Source organism: Lepidochelys kempii, chromosome 5, assembly GCF_965140285.1.
Source record: "Lepidochelys kempii isolate rLepKem1 chromosome 5, rLepKem1.hap1, whole genome shotgun sequence".
Lineage (NCBI taxonomy): Eukaryota > Metazoa > Chordata > Testudines > Cheloniidae > Lepidochelys > Lepidochelys kempii.
Window position 1 is genome coordinate 41950273 of NC_136384.1, and position 24350 is coordinate 41974622.

Sequence of the window (24350 nt, forward strand, 5' to 3'; positions counted from 1 at the left end):
TCATCCTGCACGTAACCTCACTACTTATGTTCGCACCTAAGCAACTTTAATGTTTAAATTAATAGTTGGGCTCAGGTTGCAAAGTCTGGATCAGGATTTTAAACAGCCCAAAGTTTTTGTGGTTTTGGATACAGAGTTTTGATTCCATTCATAAAGACAGAAGCCATTTGCAAAAGTCAGATATAGATCCTGGTTTGGATTTTAAACACCTTTAAATTCCAGGATCATCTGAATGATTATCATAACTCTAGACTACCTAACAGCCTAGCTGCTAGTACGATGAATTTCAGCACAGACTACAGTTTTCAAAGTTGAACTTTAATTTCAAATATCAATATCTATAGTTTCCCTCTGTTGAGACTGATGTCTGGATTTTACTATTAAGGGACAAATGATCATTAGAACAAACATTTCATCCATCCAATGTCAGAGTAGCAGTATCAAAGTGAAGAGTTATTAAACGTTAAACATTTCTTGACAATTATGGGACAGATTCTCTGCTGCACCCGGGCTACTTTGTGGCATCTGAGCAGCACAAAGTTACTGTAGCACACAGATGAATCTTACCCTATAGTGTGTAACTACAAATAAATAACTTGGTAGGAAACGCAGAAGACCTGAGTTCCATTCAGAGCTCAGCCATTGGGTGATCTTGTGCAAGTCCTTTCACTTCTGTTTCCCTATTTGTAAGATGGGGATAATGATGCTTACCTCTTTTGTAAAGCACTTAGTGATCTACTAATGCAAAGTGCTGTATAAGAGCTAAGTAATATTATGAGCTTTCAGTCTTTACTCAGAATTAGCTTCAGTGGGAGTTTGCCTCAGTAAAAACTGCAGGATTGGTACATAAGGAATGACATAAAGAAATAAGTAAAACTATCAAGGGATTTTCCATACAAGTTTTTAAGCAGTACTCCCCATATAAATAATAAGGGAGTTCTACTTAAAAAATTATATCATATCACTCCACATGTATATAATATTTTTATTTGTGGAAAATCATGGAACGTACTAAGGCCTTACTGACCACAACAACACAATTTATCATTCTATGTAGAGAATTTAAAAAAATAAAAACATATTCTGTAGATTCTTTTACATATTATAACAAATATGAAAAAGTTTGTTTTCCCCTAATATGCTAATTTAAAAGAATAAAAGTTGAAATATAGATATCTGTAACATAACTCTATTGAATTAAATTGGAATTACACTAGGGATAAATTTGACTCAGTGTGTTCTTTATTTTCAACTAATTTTGGAAAAATTAGAAAGAAAGGCTTTAAAAGAATTATTATGATGCAAAAGCTTTCTGCCCTCCAGGGCAGCCCCAAAACTAGCACTAACTTTAATCCTTGATTATGGATTTGAGACACTCTCCTTATTACCATTATCCTATCAGTAACATCTCTAAACAGCTGTTTCCAATAAGCCAGTCTGAAAACCATGGGAGAGCACTGCCCTGGAAAGGTCAGGACTAGAGCCACTATTAAAAAGGATACTGATGTTTTATCACACAAAACAAACAAACAAACAAAATCTACATAAGGTGACCTGATAGCCCCACTCCTTTTAGGACATCAAATGAGGATAGTATATCCTTTCCCTGACTTCAAACAGATCTTAATCCTGTTGTATAAAAAGGATCATGGTAAAAGAAGGAAACAATCTGAAAGCTAATCAGTGAGCTCAAAGTCAGTGACTGGATTTCTGGATGTAATACCTATTAATTTGTAAAGAAAACAATGGAAAGTGTTTTAAAAATCCAGGAAACATAAACTGAAGCTGAGGCCTTTCATAAGATTAAGACAAGATAGATGACAACCTGTAACGGTGTATCTTAGGACTCCATGACTTCAGTTTGGAATTCGGATGGTTGTATTTGCAGTAAATTAAACAAAGCTGAACCCATCTAGAGAAAAAAAACAGCAAATCAAATTATCTTCCTTTGCCTACATGCTATAAATGATGGAGCCTCTTTCTGTATGTCATGCAGAGTTACATACAGGCATTTTTAAATTATGTAACAGATAAGCATCCTACATATTAATATTAATAATGATAAAATGATAATAACAATACAGCACAATGAAAACTCAATAATATGAGAAAGATCAACTTGCTGTGCTGTTTCCAAAATCTAGACTCAAATGAAAGCCTCAACTAAAATTCATGAAAGAATTTGGCTTTTTTCAAACCCAAAATATTCAGAAAAATAAGATGGGAAACACACTGACTAGAAACATGAATTAATGATAAAATTGAGATTTGATTTTCTTTAATAAAATTTTAAAATCTTAAAAATTGGAACTTTACATTCTTTCAGAATGTATTGATCCATAATATGCTGCACCCTTTGATGAGCATTTGTTAAAATAGAGCATTAAAATAATTTTCCTGAATTCTGACATAATTGAGATCTACAAAAATTTCTGCCTGGTTTATTTCCACCCTCACAACAAAAAATATTATTCATAACATGTTAAGAATTATGAGGGTGATTACGAATCATGGGTGAACCTCAGACAGTTCAGAGGTTTTGCTCAGTTCAGATAAGCACCCAAAAGTTAATATATTTAATGCTCCATTTCCATAAATGCTCATTAAGCAGTGCAGCATGTTATGAATCAAAACATGCTGAAGGAATGTGAAGTGTCATTCTTAAACTTAGACGATCTGTACATATTATGTTACCATCTTATTTGACTAAGTATTGGGTGCTTATCTGAACTTTTCCAAAACTACAGCGGTTCCACTCAGTAAGTCAGCCTGAAACAAACCCACACAGCTTTTCCTATCTCTGTCCCAACCACCTTCCAGCCTCTGAACTGTCATTTATGGCTCCTAATCCATCTTGTAATTTACCATCCTTCTGTGACCCCCATTTGGTCACTGGCTCTCCTTCCTCCATTTAAAATTGAACTAACGGGCCTACATGCCTCGGTGGTATGCCTACATTTAATTTTTGTGTGCTCTGGTGTTCATCTTTAAAGGTAGGGAGAGATGAACACAGGAGTGCTTTGGTGGGGAAAGTGGGAGTTGAGTCAGGATGGTGGTTGATGTTGCCTTTGTGGGAGTCTGTAAGGCAAAGGATGGAAAAGGATGAAAAACTCACGAAGTATTAGAAAGAGACAAGTCTATGGTCCTCCTTAACAGAACCCATGCTAATCTTAAAAAAGATGCAAGTACTGTTCAAGAACAAAGCAGTAGTTCAAACTGGTTTTTACTTAGGGGAATGACCATGAAAGTACTTCTGAGGCAAAACTCTGACAGACTTCAATAATTTTGAATTAGAAAGACCTGCATGATTGGACCCTTAGTGACAACAGATTTTGCACTTGATCGCCAAGATACTCTCACTTTAAAGAATAATAGACATTAGAGAGCCTATAATGATAAAGCATAATGTTAAAAGCTCAGATCCTCTCTCAGCCTACAAAAAGTTTTAGCACACATTTATAAACTAGATACAAAAAGGTATAAATCAGTGCCTAATTGAACTATTTAGGCTCTTCTGACAAACACAAACATTAAAATACAATGTGACTTCGGTGTGATATGAATCAAGTGGAAAAAGAAGGTCACAGTACAGTGAGTTAGGAGGGATTAGATAGGAATTTATGAAAACATAATTCACACTATATCTCATAATATATGAGGGAACGAAGAAAAGGTGGAAACTGTCAGTTATTCAGGTGAAGACCCCCAGTTGATTTTTCTTTTTTCTTTTTGTAAAAGCATCTCTCAGACTCTGCTCTCACTTCCTCACATTTATTTCCATCATCACAAAGGCCCGAAGTTAGGCTAACAGCATATCTCATCAACATCACTTAGCTGGAGTAGGTTCTTGTGTACAACAAGGAACACTTCATTCACCGCAAGTGGTAGGTCATGCTACTTCTGCAGCATTGATTATTTCTATATATATAAAACATGCATTAGTATGTCAAAATACAAGTGTGACAATACATTACTTTTATGCCCTCTGAATATTTAAAACTAGAGCACCTCACTACAATGTCTACTATAACTTCAATCCTTTTGCAGTTTTATTTTCCACTGAAAGAAGTACTGTAGAACCGGAAATAATTGCTGCCCATTCATTCTTCTCCATTATTTTTTTCTGGATTTGAAAAGTATGAAAATTAATTGGCCATTTTCTTTTCAGTTAAGATATTCTGACAGTGTATGCTGAGACCAGCTGCAAGAGGCTTTAAGCTCTGTTCCTAAAATTCAGACAAGCCACATATAGTCCTTAACTTTCCCTGGCACTGTAATCTACTCAAGGAAGTATAAACCTGGGCGGTAGAAGGCAGAGATTTGGGTCCTCAGGGAGGCTGCAGCAGTGAAGGTATGAATATCAGTGCCACTTGATTGATGCATTAAAGTTTCCAGTAACTTTCCATTGATGGCAATCAGGTTCATGGGCACTCCCACTGCCTCATAACAGGCTTCCCAAGAACAGCAGAGGCACAGCTAGTCCAGCCACTGCTGGGAAATCTATTTGGTAGGAAACATGAGTGTTCTCCAGTGCCAATGTGATGTGTGTTTGCCCATCTTAGGTAGGCTGTTAAAAGTAGAGGAGCACTCCCTGGTGTGAGAATGTGTGCTGAGGCTGCCCATTTTGAGGCAATGTGAGTGCTTCCTATTGCAGATTGCATGACTTGAACTTCATTTGCACTCAGATTAAGGTTGCCAGGTGTCCAGTTTTCGACCGGAATGTCCGGTCGAAAAGGGACCCTGGTGGCTCCAGTCAGCAGCCATTAAAAGTCCGGTTGACGGGGTTGGCAGGCTCCCTACCTGGCTCTGCATGGCTCCAGGAAGCAGTGATGTGTCCCTCTGGCTCCTAGGTGAAGGGACATCCAGGGGCACTCTGTGTGCTGTCCCCACCCTGTGCACCAGCTCTGCAGCTCTTATTGGCTGCGAACTTGGGGCGGCGCCTGTAGGTGGAGGTGGCGCACACCATCGCCTGTCCGCACCTCTGCCTAGGAGTCGAGGGACATACCGGCCGCTTCTGGGGAGCCCCCCGAGGTAAGCATCTCCAGAAGCCCACTCTCCATACCCCCTCCTGCATCCCTACCCCCTGTCCCAGCTCTGAACCCCCTCCTGCACCCAAACACCCTCCCGGAGCCTTCACCCCAATCCCCTGCCCTAGGCTGGAGCCCCCTTCTGCACCCTGAACCCCTCATTTCTGGCCCCAGCCTGGAACCCACACCCCCTGCCCAGAGCCCATACCCCCTCCCAAACCCCAACTCCCTGACTCATCCTGGAGCCCCCTGCCACACTCTAAACCCCTTGGCTTCCCCCAAGCCCAGAGCCCCCTCCTGTACCCCAAAACCTCATCCCTGGCCCCACCCCAGAGCCCACACCCCAACTCCCTGCCCCATCCCAGAGCCCCCTCCCACACTCTGAACCTTCATTTCTGGCCCCACCCTGGAGACTGCACCCCCCAGCCAGAGACCTCACCCACTCCTGCACCCCAAACCCCTGCCTCAGCCTGGTGAAAAAGAGCGAGTGAATGAGGGAGGGGGAGAGCGAGTGACAGAGGAGGGGGAATGGAGAGAGCGGGGGCGGGGCCTCTGAGAAGGGGCAGGAGGCAGGGCAAGGGTGTTTGGTTTTGTGCGATTAGAAAGTTGGCAATCCTAACTCAGATAGCACAAACAAAATGCAAATAAGAACTCTGACATTTGAGTTTACTGGTATCGTAGCTGACAATTTGACTGGAGAGCTTGATTACTCACATCAGACCATGACCAACAAGAGAAATATCAGTCCCTGCTAACGTACGTTACTTGATGTATTCTATTCTTAGATGTGCACAGATGGCTCCCCCAGTAGAAGCAGGCATTGGCACATGAAACAAAGTTTGGCCCCTTATGTATCTGTATTCCATTAAAGGTACAGCAGCAAAGGAGGCAATTAGTGTACTAAAGAATGGCTAAGCACTATCCATAAGTCCACATTAGCAGTCAACATCTTCACAGATAAAATGCTCTACAACAAAGTCAACCATATGCATAAAGTGTTAACCTCTATAAAAATGTCTGAGGTTATAGCCATTGCCCTAAGAATCTGTGGCCCAGTACTATGACTTGATGCAAACCAGTAATAAAGCTATGCATTACTTTGAACCACAAAAACCATAGTTAAAGTCATGTATATTTCAAGTATTATTTAAACAAATAAAACAAGAAAATTCGAAGACAAAGCTGAGATTCCTTCCTGAATTAACCCAGAGCCAGACTTTGACCAGTCATTGTGCAGGTGCTCAAGGGTTTGGGGAGACAAGGCAAGGAGCCTTCCCCTCTTTCTTGCCCTGATGCAGAGGCCAGTGACAAATGTCCCCGTTGCATTTGCTCAAAGACAAAGAGATCTTGCACCACCAGTGGCACTAGCACTCAAAGAGAATGGGGAAGTCTGGGGCCATGGCTGGCCATCACAGAGAGCAATACACACTACATCAACTTAAAAGGTGCAGCAGCATCCATGTTCCACAGGAATGCCAGGGAACCACAGTGCCAAAATACCCCAGAAAACTCCTCTGCACTGCACTTAATAAGGGACAGTGCCTTTAAGGCATGTACTGACATCAGGAAGAGCTGTACACATGTATCTTATGGCAGAATTTGGCCCAATGAAAGTCATGAGGCTAAAATTCCAGACAACTCTGAAAATGTAATCTACACAGAAAATTCACATTTTACATACATTGGGGCAAGTCTTCCTCTCAGTTTACATAGGTATAAATTTAGAGTAACTCCACTGGGATCTCATATTTGCCTTTGGTAATTCCTTGGTACCCTGTGGATGTGTCTTCATTATAGATCAGCATGAGAGGAGCTCCAAAGGGCTTCTTGAGTGTAAGGGCCTCAGGAGGTAGGCAACATCATGTGTCATTGTCCTCTTATGATTCCAAGATTATCCTAGCAGATATCTAAGAAGGAATTAATATTCCTCAAAGTAGCATTATCTCCCTGCGTGGGGTTTTCAAAAGTGCTCTCGAACTAACTCTATGGAGTTTTGCCACTGGCTTCAATGGGAGAAGTGTTAGACCAATATTGAATATTTTTGGAGAAAAAAAAAACTCTAGGTGCAGCTACTACAAGACAACCAGAGGGAGACCCAGCTAATGGCAGCCAGGCTCCTGCTGAAACCGTGTTGTCAGTAGGAAGAAGGACAACTGAGGAGAGAGGATATTTTGTTTAGTAGTAGTAGTAATCATAAGCGTGTAATCACCACCACTACTAGCCAGAGTGACTCATCACAGTCAAGGCCCCCTTGTATTACATTTCATACAAACACAGAGATAGATAGTGACACTGAAGCACCCACAATCTGAGGTAAATACTTGTGCATGTACTTAAATTAAGCGTGAGTCATAAATGGGACTCCTCAGGTGTTTAAAGTTAAGAATGTGCATAAGTGTTTGCAGGATTAGGAACTACTTTGAGACCAGAAGTAACAAGTAAATGTAATAAGCACATAGAGAGAATGGGGAGGGAAACAGTGATAGAAATCACTTATAAAGGCTAACTATGAATACAACTAGATGGTTTTCAGTCAATTTTTTTTTCTAAATAATAAGGAAGGTATAAGCCTAGAATTTTCAAAGGCACAAAGGAAAGTTAGATGCCCAACACTGATCAAAAATCAGTGGGAGTTGGGCCCTTAATTCCCTTAAGCCCCTTTGAAAATCCCAGCCTAAATATATAAAACAGAACTGCTACTCAGCCTCCTGGGTCATCAGTAATCTCTCCAGAGTCCAGGGAGATTACTGATTAACCCAGGAAGCTGAATAGCACATACCGCCTCCTCAGCTGCTCCGGGACCTGCATGGGGCATAATAAAGCAAAACTTCCCCCGCCAAACTCCGCAACCAGGCATCCGGTGGCAGAGGCAGCCTCCCTGGCCTATTATACCCGCTGCCCATGAGGACAAGCCTCAGAAAATTGCAGAAAAATAATAATGGACCTTATTATTTGTGGTAAAAAGTTCCATTATTACTTTTCCATGATTTTCCGTTGTCAGCTACCTGCGGCTGAGAGCGGCGGCTCCCACTGTCGGCCACCTGGGACTGAGAGTGGGGGCTCCTGCTTTCAGCCCCAGAGCGGCCAGGGTTCACACTGTCAGCACAGCACATAGCAGGGGCTCCCGCTATCAAAATTACAGTGGAAGCCTAATATTGTGGGATCTGCAATTTCTGCAATATCACAAATTAAGTAGGGCCTTAAATAAATCTAAATAGTTCCTAATGGCTGTCTACCTAGATATGACAGGGAAGTTTTTAAGGGGAATCTTGAAGTTTTCTTCCCTTTCTGACTCATTTCTGACTGTGAGCATCTTTACTGAAGGATGAGATCTGGGCTGTAGTACTATCTGAGATTTTGACTGCTGAGGAGGTCACAACCCCATTGGGACAGGTACATTTAATTAACAATAAACAAATTCTGCTTTCATTTATGCAGATCTATTGAAGACATTTTTTTTTTAGCTTTTAAGATAATGGAATTTGTATAGATGTAAATGATAGCAGAATCTTTCCCACAGGCTTTAATATTGCAGTGTCTGTCAATACATGTCCAGGATAGATTACACCTATAAATAACTTCCTACTTAATTTGCAATATTGCGGAAATTGCAGATCCCGCAATATTAGTCTTCCACCACAAATTTGACAGTGGGAGGCCTGGGTGGCTGACAGTGGGAGCCCCTGCTCTCAGCCCCAGGCAGACAACAGTGGAAAATTGCAAAAAAAGTAATAATAGATCTTATTACTGCAAATAATAAGGTCCATTACTTTTCTGTGATTTTCCATGGCTTGTCCACAATTCAGCAGTTTTTGGACAGTCATTCCACAATTTAAGTAGGGCCTTACCTACAAAGCATAAAATTTTCCCATTGCAACTTGGGAAATTTTGAAGTTTTTCAAAAAAACTAAAGTTTCCTGCCCTGGAACACCCAAAAGACCAGTGGTTGGAGCACTGACCTCACTTATGGGAGATCCAGGTTCAAGTCCTTGCTCTACCTGATTTGGGCCAGGGACTTGAACATCAGCACCCTATCTACTAGGGTGTTGGCTTCTCCAGGGTATGTCTCCCACAAGCTCTTCTATTGGAACTGTTCCACTGAGAATAAATAGTTAAATAGTCATTGGAGCAGGGATTTGAACGTCAATCTCAAACATCCTAAGTGAGTGCCCTAACCATTGGCTATAGAGTCAGTGTGTCTCGCTCTCTCTGATCCCATGAATATTTAATTATTTATACAAAGTGGAACAGTTCCAACAGGAGACAGTGAGAGAGACTGACTCAGTAGCTCAGTGGTTAGCGCTCTGTCTTGGGATGCAGGAAAATAGCAGAGCAGGGACACAAGCCTGAGTCTCCCATAACCTAACTAAGTGCCTGAACCACTAAGCTATAGAGTCACTCTCACTGGACCAATTAATTAATTATATGAAGTGGAACAGCTACAACAGGACAACTTGAAAAAGACCCACCCTACAATAGCTTGGTGAACAGGACACTCACCTGAAGACTGAAGTTTTGGTCCTAGGTCTGTCACATCCCCAGTGAGCAACCTAACCTGTGGACTATTCTGGGGTGCGGGAATCTCTCTCTCATTTTGACCAGAAATTCCATCCTGGTTCTGAGAAACATTTCCTGATGAAAGCTTTGTCAAGACTGGTACATTCTTGTGAAAAGTTTTGGTTTCGACATACTGGTATTTTCTAATGAAAAACCATTTCACTACAAAATTCCCAAGCAGTTCTGTTTGAGAGGTTGACAGTCTCTCTTCCCATACCATACAGCCATAGCTGAGATCAGTGGAGTCAGTCAAGCTAGAGAAAGGGATCTGCTGTTAGAGCTCTGTAAAGTTTTCTTTACTTCAGAATTCATTCCTTTCTTGGCCACCAAGGTCCAAATTTGTTAACCTAATGGACACACTATAATGCCCGTCTTTTCCCACAAGCATTTTGACAGGGAGAGGACTGACTGTTGGAAGGATTATATTATGTCTACTGTGAATGAGCTTTTATTTTATTATGTCTACTAGTGCATATTTGTATATTATTTTATTGAACTGAGATGACCAAGCTATTACAATGATTTACTGTGAAAATTAAATTAAGCAGGGCACCCGAAGCATTGTTTATGTGCTTGTTTTTAAATGAAAATATATAAATAAATATTCAGCCTAGCTCTTCCTAGTATTTAGATCCAGAATTGAGTCCTGCAAACCCTTGCTCATGTGAGTAGCCCTTTTTCACGTGAATACTCCCAAACTGTTATCAAACTCCCAGAGAAGACATTCCTCTTTCCTCAAAGTCATCACTTGAAATATGTATCATTTACATGATAATAATTGCATTTTCAGATACATTATGGTTATTCTGGATAATGTTTTAAATGTACATTATTTCCCAGATAGGATGTACTAGGACTTTCAAAACAATCTGTTGTATAAATATATACAATTCTGAATCCTGTATTTAGATCCTCTTAAAAAATGATTTATTTTCCTTGAGACACTTTTTTAGAATTGTTGCTTGACTCACTGATGTGGTACATTACATCACATCAGTTCACAGCATTGGTGATGTCACACTAAGATTACTGGTTTGTTTTAAATAGTGTCTTAATTCTTCTAGGTTTTCAGCCTGTTTCGTAGCTACACAGGAGTCTTTCTTAACATAATACACAAAGAAAAAAATTAAGAAAAGAAAGCAGGAATCATAAACCCAAGATTACATAAATCTTCCTTATGTCTATTTCTTTTCATATTTAAGGGAAAGATATTGGTTTAAGAACAGAATACTACCATACAGTATGATAATCAACAACAATGATAATATAGGTTAGCAAAGAGACTATGAAAAAGTTAATATACATGTGCATTGGCCAGTTTTTGCACAAAATTAACTTTCCAGTTTGATTTAAAATGCAGTATACTTCAAAAGGGCATGGTCCCGAAAATGGTTTAAATGCCTGAAAATTTTCTTATTCTGAAAGTAGAGAGAGAGTGTGATGGGAATTTGAGAGAAGAAAAAAGGAGAGTGTGCCCTAGATGTACTGAGAGAAAACATGGCCCTGAAACCAGAAGGGGTAAGGAGTAAGAACTTAAAGAGAAACAATAAAGGCCAAAATTGCTTTGGTGGGGGATCAAGAATGGGAGACCCCCCAGCAAGATAAAATTATTAAATCCATTGCCCTATATGATCAGCCTAAAACCCATCCCAAGAATGATACTGATTTATCACCCAAAGGTTATTAAAAACAAACTCCCTCTGTATTTTAGCTCTATTAGAAGTGATTACTGCAAGTGCAATGATTACACTGTTTATTTGAATGATCTAAATATTTTAATTTTCTTTCATATATTATAAATGATTCATTTAAAACAGTACTATTGTAAACTACAAAATGAACTTTTTTAGCTTTATTCAGATTTAATCTTCACCTACTGAATCTATTTGATGACTATCATTGATGAAAGCATCATTGTAACAGATGTAATCTTGGGCTGCAAGATTTTCTTTAAAACAATATTTTAAAATACATTGCATAAACTGTTTAAAATAGTAGTGTGCAAATAGCTATTGCTATCCCTACTGGAAATTCAATTGAAATTTGGTAGGGGAGAATAAATCTTTCACTCTGCCATTCTTGTCAGAAGCTATTTTAGTATCCTTTTTGGCTATTTAGTTTCTCATTACTCTGTGTTCTTGCCCATTTATCTTTTTTTAGTAGGAGATTTGAGCAGTGTGTGAAACAACCTCAATGCCAGCAAATATGAATTGAAACAGATAGACCTGGCCAAAAAAAAAAAAAAAAAAACAAGTAGAAAATGACTGCAAAATGTAGCTTTAAATTAAAAAATGAAAGCCAGCACCACAAACTTCATATTTCAAGATTTGATACATTGTGGGCCTGATTCTGCTCCCCTGGAAGTCAATGGGAGTTTTTAAACTGACTTCAAAGGAAGCAGGACTGAGCCTAATGAGCCTAATTCGGCCTGCCTTACTTAAAGGACACTTATCCAACTCATTAATACCCACAGAGACAAGCTTTTGAGCTTACACAGAGCTCTTCTTCAGGTCAGGTTCTGTGTAAGCTCGAAAGCTTGTCTTTCTCACCAACAGAAGTTGGTCCAATAAAAGATAAAACCTCACCCACCTTGTCTCTCTAATATCCTGGGACTGACACAGCTACCACAACACTGCATACATTCATTATTACCCAAACATTTGGGAACACAGTATACACAAATGACTCAAGCAAAAGATGCAGCATAAGGATTAAAACCTCTTGCTCTTTATTTACACAGGCGGTATTGCATGGATTACTATAGGAAAACTGTAACTCAGTATTGCATCTAACTAAATTTTTTGTCATGAAGGAATATATACAAATGACTAAGCAGAACACTCAGCATAAGGATTAAGACTTCTTACCCCATATTTACATTGGCGGGATGTTGCTCCATACTGGAAGCGACACTGTTCATCAGCATCATACACCTGACCTGGGGCCACAGCAGGATAAAGAAAGTCACGCTTGGGAGGCTCATTATCAAGGCAAGTACCACGGCCTGAACTGTTCAACATAAAGGACCAAAGGAATTAGGAACTCTATTGACTGTTAATCACAGTTATGATATCATGTATTTAGTTCTTAGTTTTAACAGCATTGGGTGTGTGAAACAGATAAGGTTGCAAATAAACAAACAGTGAAATGGTACACCCATGGTGAAAAATTATAATTAGGAGGGAATTAAGAGATCAGAATAATTTCTCATGAGTTAATATTAATTAACAAAAATACTCATTTTAGACAATTAAATGGATTTAATGTTATCTTTAAAAAATTTTAAATAATTTCTGAGCCACACAAGACTGATTTTCATTTCTGTTCTAAGCCTATTTGTTCTCTTTGGAAACATAACCACCTCTAGTTGTAGAATTAAAAACAAAAAATGAAACCAATAAAAGAAATGTTGTGTAACCCTTCAGGACTAGGCACTAATCCTACAAACAGTGAAGCACTTGTGCAACCTTATGCATGTGAGAACTCCTCTGTCTTTTGTGGGAATATTCAATATACATTAAAAAGTTAAGTTGCCCCAGTTACATCACTATAGGGTGTGAAAAATCCACATTCCTGAGCAACATAGTTAAATTGACCTAACTCCAGTGCAGACAGCGATGTCAACAGAAGAATTCCTCCATCAACCTAGCTACCACTTCTTAGGGATATGGATTACCTATGCCAACAGGAGAACTCCTCCCATCGGCATAGATAGTGTCTACACTGAAGTGCTACAGCTGTGCTGCTGTATCAGTTCAAGTATAGAAAAGTCCCAAGTGTATAAAGATATGCTTAAGTGTTTGCAAGATTGGGTCCTTAATCTATATTCTTCCATCTGGGCAAAGAAATAGATACTGTGATAAAAATTGCCTATGATCTTTAAATATGCCAATAAAATTTCATGAATGACGAAATACCTGGAGCCAAAGGTCTCTGTTCTAATGTATTAGTAGTGTTTAGTCTGACAAATTTCACATTTCAGCGAGGGTCATCATTCTTGAAAAAGTTAATGTTTTCTTCTTTATAATCATTGTTGGGTTTTTTCAAAGTATGCCCATGTTCAAAAATAATATTTTAATGAAATGGAACAAATAACATAGAGAAAGCCAAAAGTCAGACAGAGTTCCTTTGTTAGAAAGCTTTATATTTTGCTAAATATGATTGTTCAGTTAGTGTGCATAAAATAGGAAATCTGCTTTTTACTTTAATTTCACATGTGAATATGTTAGAATTTTTAAAGAATCCCTATGCCAACATTTATTAAAAATTTCTAACATTCCTGTAAATTTTGCCAACACCTTTGTTTTGTTTTGGGTTTTTCCCCACTTGATTTTTTCCATACACCTTGCCAAAGGAAAATAATTTCACAAGTGAATGTTCTACAACTATTATTTTGCACATTTCAAATTTTCATTACTTTTTATTTGGAGATAAATAAGAGGAAAAACACCCTTTAATTATGCATTGTATTTTCTCAATTTTTAACCCTAATTAATTCGTATTTTCTAAATATTTCAACAAAACTACTGAAGGAAAAAACATTGATAATTAAAAAAGGTAAGTATCAATGAAGGCATCGATCATGTAAACACACGAGTAACTTTATGCAGTTAGTAATACCAATGAATTAAATGGATCTACTCACAAGTGTAAAAGTTATTAACATGCACAAACGTTTGCAGGATCAGGGCTCAAAACATTTCCCCCAATACATCTTCAAAACACCAAATGCAAAGGATTCAGAGATAATAACCAGAGTCCTTTCTTCTTTAGCCCAGTTGTTAGTGTAAATTTTTCTTTTCTTTTTTTAACACAGTAGCTGTTGATGAGCCTGATCTTACATTTCCTGTGCACCCAAATGTTTTATTGTTTGCACTGATCATTTTGGGTACGGAAAGAACACAGACCAGTATTTTAAATAGGCAGAAGTATCACCTACCGCCTGATTCTGCACTCCTTGTTCAGATAAACTTCAAATGGGAATTTTGCTTAAGTAAGCAGTGATGAATTGAGCATCTAGCATCTGCTCTAGCTACTATTGCAAACAATGAGGAAATTTCCACGGATTTCAGTGGTGCAGCACTTGATCTTTAAGTCCTGATGCTGCAAGCTGATGTGCATGGTCAGACCCCTGCAAAGCCCTATTGACTTCAATGGAGCTCTGTGTGTGCATAAGGGTCTACCTACTCAAATTAGTTTACAGGATCAGGCCTTAATCTATAAAACTACTTTTCTCCACCATCCTCCATGCACCCCTCCTCCAAAAAATCCTTAATTGCAAGGAGAATTATAGATCTTTCAGGTTAATTTCAAATCATCTAAGTTTAAGTCCCTCAAGAATATTCAGAAGCTTGCCTCCTCTTCTCTAATGACAGCAGCCTCATTATAATGAAGTCAAAATATATATAGTAACAAGAAAGCCAAGAGAATGATTAGAAAGCAGTCATTCACTTAAAGGGGCTAGATTACATCACCATTACCAAGACTGAATAATTTTGGTTTCTCTCTTTCATTCTGCTCCAGAACTGTTATTTCTTTCAAAGTACTTGGATGATTGACGCATTTTATAAACTTAGTATAGAAACCTGATACTCTGTATTTTATAAATTAAGAAAATTTGGAACAGGATTGCCATGAGCTATGAAAAATAGAACCATGCTACCAGGGACTCCCCTCTGACCGCTGAAGGTCCTGGGGAGGCTATGCAAAAACATAAATTAATACAGATTGAGGTTGTATTCAAATTTTCCAGAAAATTTCCAGGGGGCCAAGAGAGCTATATGTCTCCCTCTTGATCCTCCACCCTGACCATCTCTATCTCTATTACCCCCTCCAGCGCAGATGCCAGACAACAGAGAGGTCAAACAGGTTCTGAGGGAATGTTATGGAGGAACCTGGCCACACTTCTGCATGGAGATCCCCTCTCCAGGCACAAAAGTAGTAGGAGTGATTTGGGCCAATGATTAAAATCCAAACCAAACCACAGAAACATAGATGAGGATGAAGAAACTGACAAGGCCAATGCGAAGGACAAAGATGCCCCAATTCCCACAACCCTGAAATTGCAGTAAATTTATTGTGTGGGATATATCCTGTGCTATCTGTTTTTAACCAGTTATCCCATTTAGGTACCCCAGATAAAGCTGAAAAAAACTTCCACAGTACCCTTCACAGTGTTTGTGAAAGGGGAAGGGGAAAAATTATTTCTGTACCACAAATATGGTGAAAATTTTTAACCTGAGAATGTGATCCAGAATCACTATACAATTTATGACAGGTTTCAGAGTAGCAGCCGTGTTAGTCTGCATCCGCAAAAAGAAAAGGAGTACTTGTGGCACCTTACAGACTAACAAATTTATTTGAGCATAAGCTTTCGTGAGTTACAGCTCACTTCATCGGATGCATCCGATGAAGTGAGCTGAGGGTCACAGAAGCTTATGCTCAAATAAATTTGTTAGTCTCTAAGGTGCCACAAGTACTTCTTTTCTTTATACAATTTATGTATACACCTAGATGCTACAAGTGTTCCATCAACATCCCTTTTCTTAATGTTAGGTGGATTCCATAAGTGTATATCTGGGAGATTTTCTGAGCCTGAGTCTGATTGCACTGTATGACTATGTCTATACTGCAATTAAACATTTGTGGCTGGCCTGTGTCAGCTGATTCGGGCTCACAGGGCTCAGGCTACAGGCGCAAACATCTATACCACAATTAAACAGCCCATAAGTATGTAAGACAAGAGTATCTCTGATGAAATTAATGTAGCTACACCAGTGTAAAATTGGGATGAGATCAGAGTAAGGCACTCTGTGGCATATTTTTAACCTAAACATAGTTTTTAATTTTAATATTTCAGGAGAGTCTATAAATTCCTAATCCTGATAAGATTTAATATACACTACAAACGATATTGTAGCATCCTCGTCTCTGAACTTCACAGGCAGGGGTGGCCAACCTGTGGCTCTGGAGCCACATGCGGCTCTTCAAAAGTGAATATGTGGCTCCTTATATAGGCACCGACTCCGGGGCTGGAGCTACAGGTGCAAACTTTCCAACTTGCCGGGGGGTGCTCACTGCTCAACCCCTGGCTCTGCCACAGGCCCTGCCCCCACTCCATCCCTTCCTGCCCCTCCCCTAAGCCTGCTATGCCCTCGCGCCTCGCCCTCAGAGCTTCCTGCACACCATGAAACAGCTGATTGGGAGGTGCGGGGATGGAGGGGGAGGCACTGATCAGAGGGGCTGCCGGTAGGTGCTGGGAGCGGCGGGAGAGCTAATGGGGGGCTGCTGACATATTACTGTGGCTCTTTGGCAATGTACACTGGTAAATTCTGGCTCCTTCTCACGCTCAGGTTGGCCACCCCCGTTCACAGGCTTAAGCTCTCAAGTTTACCATCACAGCAAAGAGCTATTATAGCTTTGATCAATTTAATGGCACATGGGAAGCCCTACTTTAAAATGTATTCATCGCTATGGCTTTGTTTCTGCAATAGTAAAAACCACTGCAGCCCTGCGGATGCCATTGTAGTATGGGTCTGTTTGGGATAAAATGCTAAAAACCAGATGCAGCACATACTAGCCCCCTTTAGTACTCACATGACAATACTAATCCTCAGAAATCTCAGCAGCATACCTAAAACCCAACTGTGAGATGGCATGTCAACTCGACAGCTCCTCCCTCTGGCCAAATGTGGCACAGCCCCTGGTGCTCATGTAGCCCAACAGGAGAGTCAGTTCATTCTTAGTGCTCCAGAGTCTGAGGAGCTTCCTCCGCTGTCCCGTCCTTCAGGAGTTGGTAGGGGAACCCAGGCCCATCCACTCCACTGGGTTCCAGCTCAGGGCCCTCAAATTAAGTAAACAGAGTCAGAGGGTTGTCAATCTTGCCAGTTGCCTACCAATCTTGCCTACCTTCCCCTTGGGTCTCTGTAATCTCTCTAGTCTTCTGGTCAGATCATTCCCTTCCTGGGGCATTGTATTTGAGCAGCTTTCTGGTAGCTTGCAGACAGAAGCTCCTTCCTCCAGCCTGCTAACTCTGTTTAGGTGGCTGCCCCACCTTTCTGCTTCCCAGCCCTTTTATCCTCCCAGCTGTGGGGACTTCCTATCAGCAGTGGCTGGCAGTGTCTACTTTAACCCTTTAGTCGCTGGGGTAGCTTGGGGTACATACACCCAATGGCACCTACATATCAGCATTCAGTGCTGGAGGAAAGTCTGCTCTCAGACCAAGCAGCATATTAACATTGAAAATAGGTTTTAAACTTTACAAAATGGGCACATTTTTATAATACTTACCTATGTGGAAATCACTGCATCTATAGATATATTCAGTCATATTTTTACAGTATATTGATAATATACATATATGTATCTGTTGTAAAATGTAAACGTGAATAATCTCTTTTAGTTGAGTCTATTAAATATTTTCTTATTAACATATTGATAAATTATTGTATCTTGTATCAACTGTGTATCTTTTATATCAAGTTTACATATATCAATAACATATATAAATAACACATTTATATACACATATATAAAAATATGGGATCAATCCTGAATCCTTACTCTGTCCTTTTTCAGTCCGTACATTACCTGAGTAAGGCTTAGTAAAGACTAAGGCTATATCTACCCTTAAAACACTACAGCGGCACAGCAGCAGCAGTGCAGCTGCACCACTGTAATGCTTCCGTGTAGACACTAAGGGCACGTCTACACTTACCTCCAGAGAGATCGATCCAGCAGGGGTCGATTTATCGAGTCTAGTGAAGACATGATAAATCAACTGCCGAGCGCTCTCCTGTCAACTCCAGTACTCCACTGGCGTGAGAAGCGTAGGCGGAGTCGACGGGGAAGCGTCAGCAGTCGACCTACCGCAGTGAAGACACTGCGGTAAGTAGCTCTAAGTACGTCGACTTCAGCTACGCTACTTTCATAGCTGAAGTTGCATAACTTAGACCGACTTAGCTCGTGCCCCCCCCCCAGTGTAGACCAGGCCTTACTAGAGTGACGAGAGGGGTTCTCCCATCATCGTAGGTAATCCACCTCCCCATGAGGCACTAGCTAGGTTGACCAAAGAATTCTTCCATCAACTTAGTGCTGTCTACACTGGGGGTTAGGTTGACTTACCTACATCTCTCAGGGGGTGTGGATTTTTCACATCCTTGAGAGAAGTAACTGCCGATATAACTTTTCAGTGTAGTCCAGCCCTAACACACATCCTTACATATATTCATACATTTGCTTACCTTTACCCTCGTGACTAGTCTAATGGGATTACTCATGCATAAAGTTAAACACTTGCATAAATATTTGCAGAATCAGGGACTAAGTATGGTCTGCAGGATTTGGTCCAGTATGTTTAAATTCAAGATGGGCTTTAATTGGATCACTGAATCAAATTCTCCTGGAGCTTTGGGGAAGTTTAGATCTAGATATGAATTAGGACCATCTCTAGTATAAATACAGTAGTTTTGAAGATTATCCGTTTCATTTTGGATATAACATTCTCATGTCATCAATAAATTCTGCAATGCCACAGGCACAGCCCAGCTCTAGGTCACTGACAAACAAATTGAAAAACAATTATCATATTTCAGTTCCACTATGGATCTGATTCTAAAAACCCTCACCCATGACAGCAGTCCTTAGAGTGATTACTCCCATTTATTTTGAATGGGACTATAGTATTAACATGAATAAGGACTACTCACAGGAGTTAGGGTGTGCAGGATTGGGTCCTAAATGCTTTCTCCCAACTGTGACACACTTTCATTTTTTCCATTGAATTCCATTGAGCTGATTTGTTGTCCAGTTTATAAACCTGCATTCTAGTTGATCTTTATTGGCTCGGCAGTGCTAACAAGAGAAAATGGGTAGCAAAAACTTACTTTGGTCACCAAGGTAAGCAGTTAGGACTCTGAATATACACAGAGACTGAGTAAGAAGAAGCCATTTGTACAGACACTTTTCAGAGTACAACCATATTTAAAGTCTAAGACAAAAAGCATTATAGTCATTCTCTCTGTACATAATCTAGACTTCTGCACAAGAAAAAAAATAGGTCAGTCTGTTAAGATTTTTTTAGGGGGAGGAAGTAAAACCATGTTTGTTCCAGTTGCTAAATGTGTGCCTTAACCCATACTCACTCTCCAACTTCTATTTATTTTTTTTAGACTTTTACCTAGGACTGACATTATAGTAGATTACCTGGCCTACATTTGATCATGTCTCATGTCAAAGTCCCTCCCTTTGATTTTCAGTGGTTCTGTAGTAATGCTCAATTTTGCTTTCCTTAAATAGAATTCATAAATAATTTGCTATTTTCCCCAATGTTTTCAGCTACTATGTTGTCTATAAAGGGTCACGATGCAGGAAACTTTTTTTTTCTTTGATGTTTGGTTCAGGAGCAATATTAGGAAAAGTTTACTGTTCCCAAAAGCATTAGTACTGGACCACCGAAGTATTTGTGGCCTGGAAAGATTGTGAGATATTAGACTAGAAAGTATGGGATCAATCTGTTGCTAAATATTAACTTTATAAAAATTTTCAGTAGTCCACAAAATTTAAAATTAGTGGGCACTGGCCAATTCAGGATTTGATTAATTTTTATTTAAATGTTGTGGGACTGTTGAGAAGTTTTATAAAGTAAACATTCAACAACACAAGAAAATATTAAAAAATATATTAGGTGACTCATGCTTTAAAATCATCCTATTCTAATTACAATCTTGTGTTTTTTCCTTTACTTGAGTTCTGCTATAATTATAATGGTTAATCTCTTAAAACCTGGTAATGCTGGGAAATTATTGCTATATTCTGGTCAAAAGTTAGGATTTGTAGTTGCTCTGAGATGGTATAAATAATTGATTTGTGACCCCAAGGACTTTTAAATGGCACCAACTATAAACAGCTTGGAATTGAAGCAAAAAAAGAAGGAAAGAAGGCAAGATGGTAATTAGAAAGATGTGATTTTAAGGTCTGATGGCTTGTATTTCCAGGGTTCCCATTTTGTTATGAAATACATCATTCTTTTCCAGCCCTGGTGGTTCATAAGACATCAGACCTTAAGTCTGTCACTGGTTCCTCAGATAAGAGTGCTTTTTGGCATAGGGCCAGTATTCTACATACCAAACCATGAACCTCAGATGACTTAATTTCCAGTCCTTGATCTGTATTTAATTTGGGACTGACAGGTATTCTGATATAGATCTCCAGCATCTGAGGCATTTCAGCAGTAATATTCTATTCTATTCATGATCTTCTACTGCCTTCATTGTGAGGGTTGTTTTTGTATGTGTGTGTCAGCTGTGCTGTGTGTGTTTGTTAATGAAGGCCAGGCTAAAGAAGTGTACCTTACACTTGGCATGGAACTCAATTGAAATGAAGCTTTGAATGATTCATGAAAGCCCAGAAATTGTTGAACATACTTTTATTTTACTCAATATTCTCAGACAATTAAAAATGCATACAAACAGGCCTAATTCACTTTCAGCTGCCCTCCAACATCTTGCAAGGTAACCCAAAGTCATCACAGAGCCATCATACCATTTATTTTCTTAATTAATAATAGACTAACAGGTAGACAGAGCATACTACCTGTAAAGTCAACATTAGAAAATAGGTAATAAGTCTATTATTACAGAAATTGGTTCTTTATTATTTAAACTGGAATGGATTCTAAGGAAATCACCTACTGAATCACAGAGTTTAAGAAATCTAAAAACACTGGGAGTTGGGGGAGTTTAACTACCAAGATATCTGTTGGATAAAAAAATATGGCTATATTTGCATTAGAAAGAAGTTCTTAAATTAAACAAAAGACAAATTATTATCCAAAATGTAGAACAATAGGGTGGATTGGAAACAGCAACAATGAGCTACTTAAGTAAGAAAGATTTCAGAGTAGCAGCCATGTTAGTCTGTATCTACAAAAAGAAAAGGAGGACTTGTGGCACCTTAGAGACTAACAAATTTATTTGAGCATAAGCTTTCGTGAGCTACAGCTCACTTCATCGGATGCGTATGTATGGTAACACCCATTGTTTCATGTTCTCTGTGTATATAAAAATCTCCCCACTGTATTTTCCACAGAATGCATCCGATGAAGTGAGCTGTAGCTCACGAAAGCTTATGCTCAAATAAATTTGTTAGTCTCTAAAGTGTCACAAGTACTCCTTTTCTTTTTAAGTAAGAGAGTGACTTCTCCAAATCTCATATCCACGTATTATGGCAAAGTCAGAAATCAGGGACTTGAATCTACTAGGTTGAGAGCCTCTTAAGCATATTTGCTTTGAAGGTAGTTGAGAACACTTGGCAAGGCACAGGAGGCACCTAGCACCTTGCAGGCTCGGACCATAATGAATAAAGGTCCAACAGAAGGCATTATTAAGACCCACTAATGTGGAAGAAGGGGAAATTTTACTTACCTGTTAATTCTTCCTTTGAGATGTTCTGTAGAGACAGAACACTAAGACTATGATGATGTCATACCCTCCATAATAAGGGTCTAGCCACATCAGCCTTCAGTTGAATATTTCTAAAGTAGTTCCAAAGAAAAAAATTAGACTAACACTATTCAATAACCACTAACAAATAACTTAAACTGTAGCAATCTGAGTATTGGTTTGTGACTCTGCACTGAAACTCTCAACAATGAGACAGAAACTCAAATTTTGCAGGACGGGGGCCCAGACTGATACAGAAGATCTCAAAAAGAAAATTAGCAGCTAAGAAAATTTCCACCTTCTCTCTTTGATGTTCCATACCAGTCCAGATATTGAAACATCCCAAAGCAGTTAATTTTTGTATAGATGGGATTATCACTTATTTTTGCCTGCAATACCCTCCTGAAAAGGCCACAACTGTAAATCTTTTCTGTACTGTTTGCCAAAGATGTGGGCAGAAACCCAAGAGAAAAATTTGCAACTCCCTATTAAAGAATTTCCTTCTGACTGCCTATCGAGAGCCTAGTAAATAGGTACTGTGACTTTTAAAGAGCTGGTATTTCATTTTCTGATGTAACATAAATCTCTCTAGTCAGTTCCTTAATCCATCTAAACATGGTGGATTTGGAGGACACTTGACCTTTAAATCCTGGTATAGGATGAAAGATCTTTGAGACTTTGGCCAAAACTGTGGCATCCTTTCAAAGAAAGTCTGTAAGTCCCTATGGCAGTGGTTCCCAAACTTGTTCTGCCACTTGTGCAGGGAAAGCCCCTGGCGGGCCTGGCCAGTTTGTTTACCTGCCGCGTTCGCAGGTTCAGCCAATTGCGGCTCCCAGTGTCCGCAGTTCGCTGCTCCAGGCCAATGGGAGCTGCTGGAAGCGGCGGCCAGTACATCCCTCGGCCCGCGCCACTTCCAGCAGCTCCCATTGGCCTACAGCAGCGAACCGTGGCCACTGGGAGCCGCGATCGGCCAAACCTGCGGATGCAGCAAGTAAACAAACCAGCCAGGTCCGCCAGGGGCTTTCCCTGCACAAGTGGCGGAACAAGTTTGGGAACCACTGCCCTATGGACATCCAAGTAAGGCAGTCTTTCCTCTTTACGAATCTTAGGGTTGGGGCTGAAAGTGGGTAGGGTGGATTCCCTGTTCAGGTGAAAGGCCAGCAAGTCTTGGGCTTGAATTACAGCAGAGCACCCAACAACGTTCTTATTCTGGTGAAAAATCATATACTATTGCTTGAAGATAAGGCTTTGCTCTCCTATTGCTAAACATATACTGTTACTAAAAATAAGAATAGTACTTAAGAATATTAATTATTGGGAAATCCTTATCCAATGTTCAAAAAGGAGGAACCATAAAACCATTCATCACCAGTTTAAATTCCATTCAGAAACCAGGGGATAAACTATCAGTCTTACCTTATCTGCTGCCTGCAGAAACCTGGCCACAATATTGGGCTGGCAGCCTATTGAGACCATGTCCATTAAACCTCTGAAATCCACAATAGTTACTGTAATGAAACTTAAAATTCTAATGAAACGGACACTCATGCCAAAGACTAGACCAGTTGCAGGAAATTCACTTAAGATTGGTACCATGGCTTTGAATGGCACCATCTTCACTTTGCCACATAAAGTTCTCCAAATCCTAGAGTGTGGCTTTGAATCTGATGGCTTCCTTGATTGGAGAAATCACTTTTTGTGAAGAAACCACAGAATTAACAGAAGCCAGTGAAGGTGTGAAGAGTGGGGGAGGGGAGAACATAGACACGTTCACCAGGTCCAAATATCACAGGTTTCTCAGCCAATCTAGGGCTATGAATGTGAAAACTTCCTCTTGATCTAGCAATCTTCTATATGACTCTAAGCAGAACAGGAAGGGGGGAAAGGTGCAGTAGATTGACAGTTTAGGGAGTTAATAGGACATTTGTTTTGCTCCTGCTTCTTTGTACCTGCTGAAATATTTTGGGACTTCTCTGCTTTTCCTGAATGCCATAAGAACCATCTGAGGCCCGTCCCAGTTTTCACATAGACAGGCAAAGACCTGGAGTGGGGGTGGTTAGTTCATATTTTCCTTGAGTCAACTATTTGTTCACGCAGTAACCTGTGTTATTTATTTTTCTCAGTGTGGACTGATGACAGAATGATAGAAATTTTCAGCCGAAGTTATCAATAGGTCTGGTTCCCTGGAAATTCACTGACTTTTTGTGCCTCCTTGGTGACTGATGCATATTATGGCATTGTGTAATTGAATTCTCATTGCTGAGATTTTTTAGCTTTTCTTGGAAGTGCAACAAAGCAAGCCTCACCACCTTGGCCTGCAGCGTGT

At 39.7% G+C, this 24350-nt stretch overlaps 1 protein-coding gene across 6 annotated transcripts in view; it reads right to left on the bottom strand.

Annotated features, from left to right (window-relative positions):
- Positions 1–24350, bottom strand: part of ADAMTS6 (ADAM metallopeptidase with thrombospondin type 1 motif 6) — a 328488-nt gene that overhangs the window by 140357 nt on the left and 163781 nt on the right. For 5 of the 6 annotated variants that reach the window (XR_012158888.1, XM_073344058.2, XM_073344059.2 and 2 more), the window contains one exon: positions 12452–12593. The exons of the other annotated variant lie outside the window; for it this stretch is intronic. Coding sequence is in view for 4 of the 5 variants with exons in the window: in XM_073344058.2 (XP_073200159.1) it covers positions 12452–12593 (142 nt within the window). In the remaining variant the exon portion in view is untranslated. The remainder of the gene's footprint in view (positions 1–12451; positions 12594–24350) is intronic. 6 annotated transcript variants of the gene reach the window in all.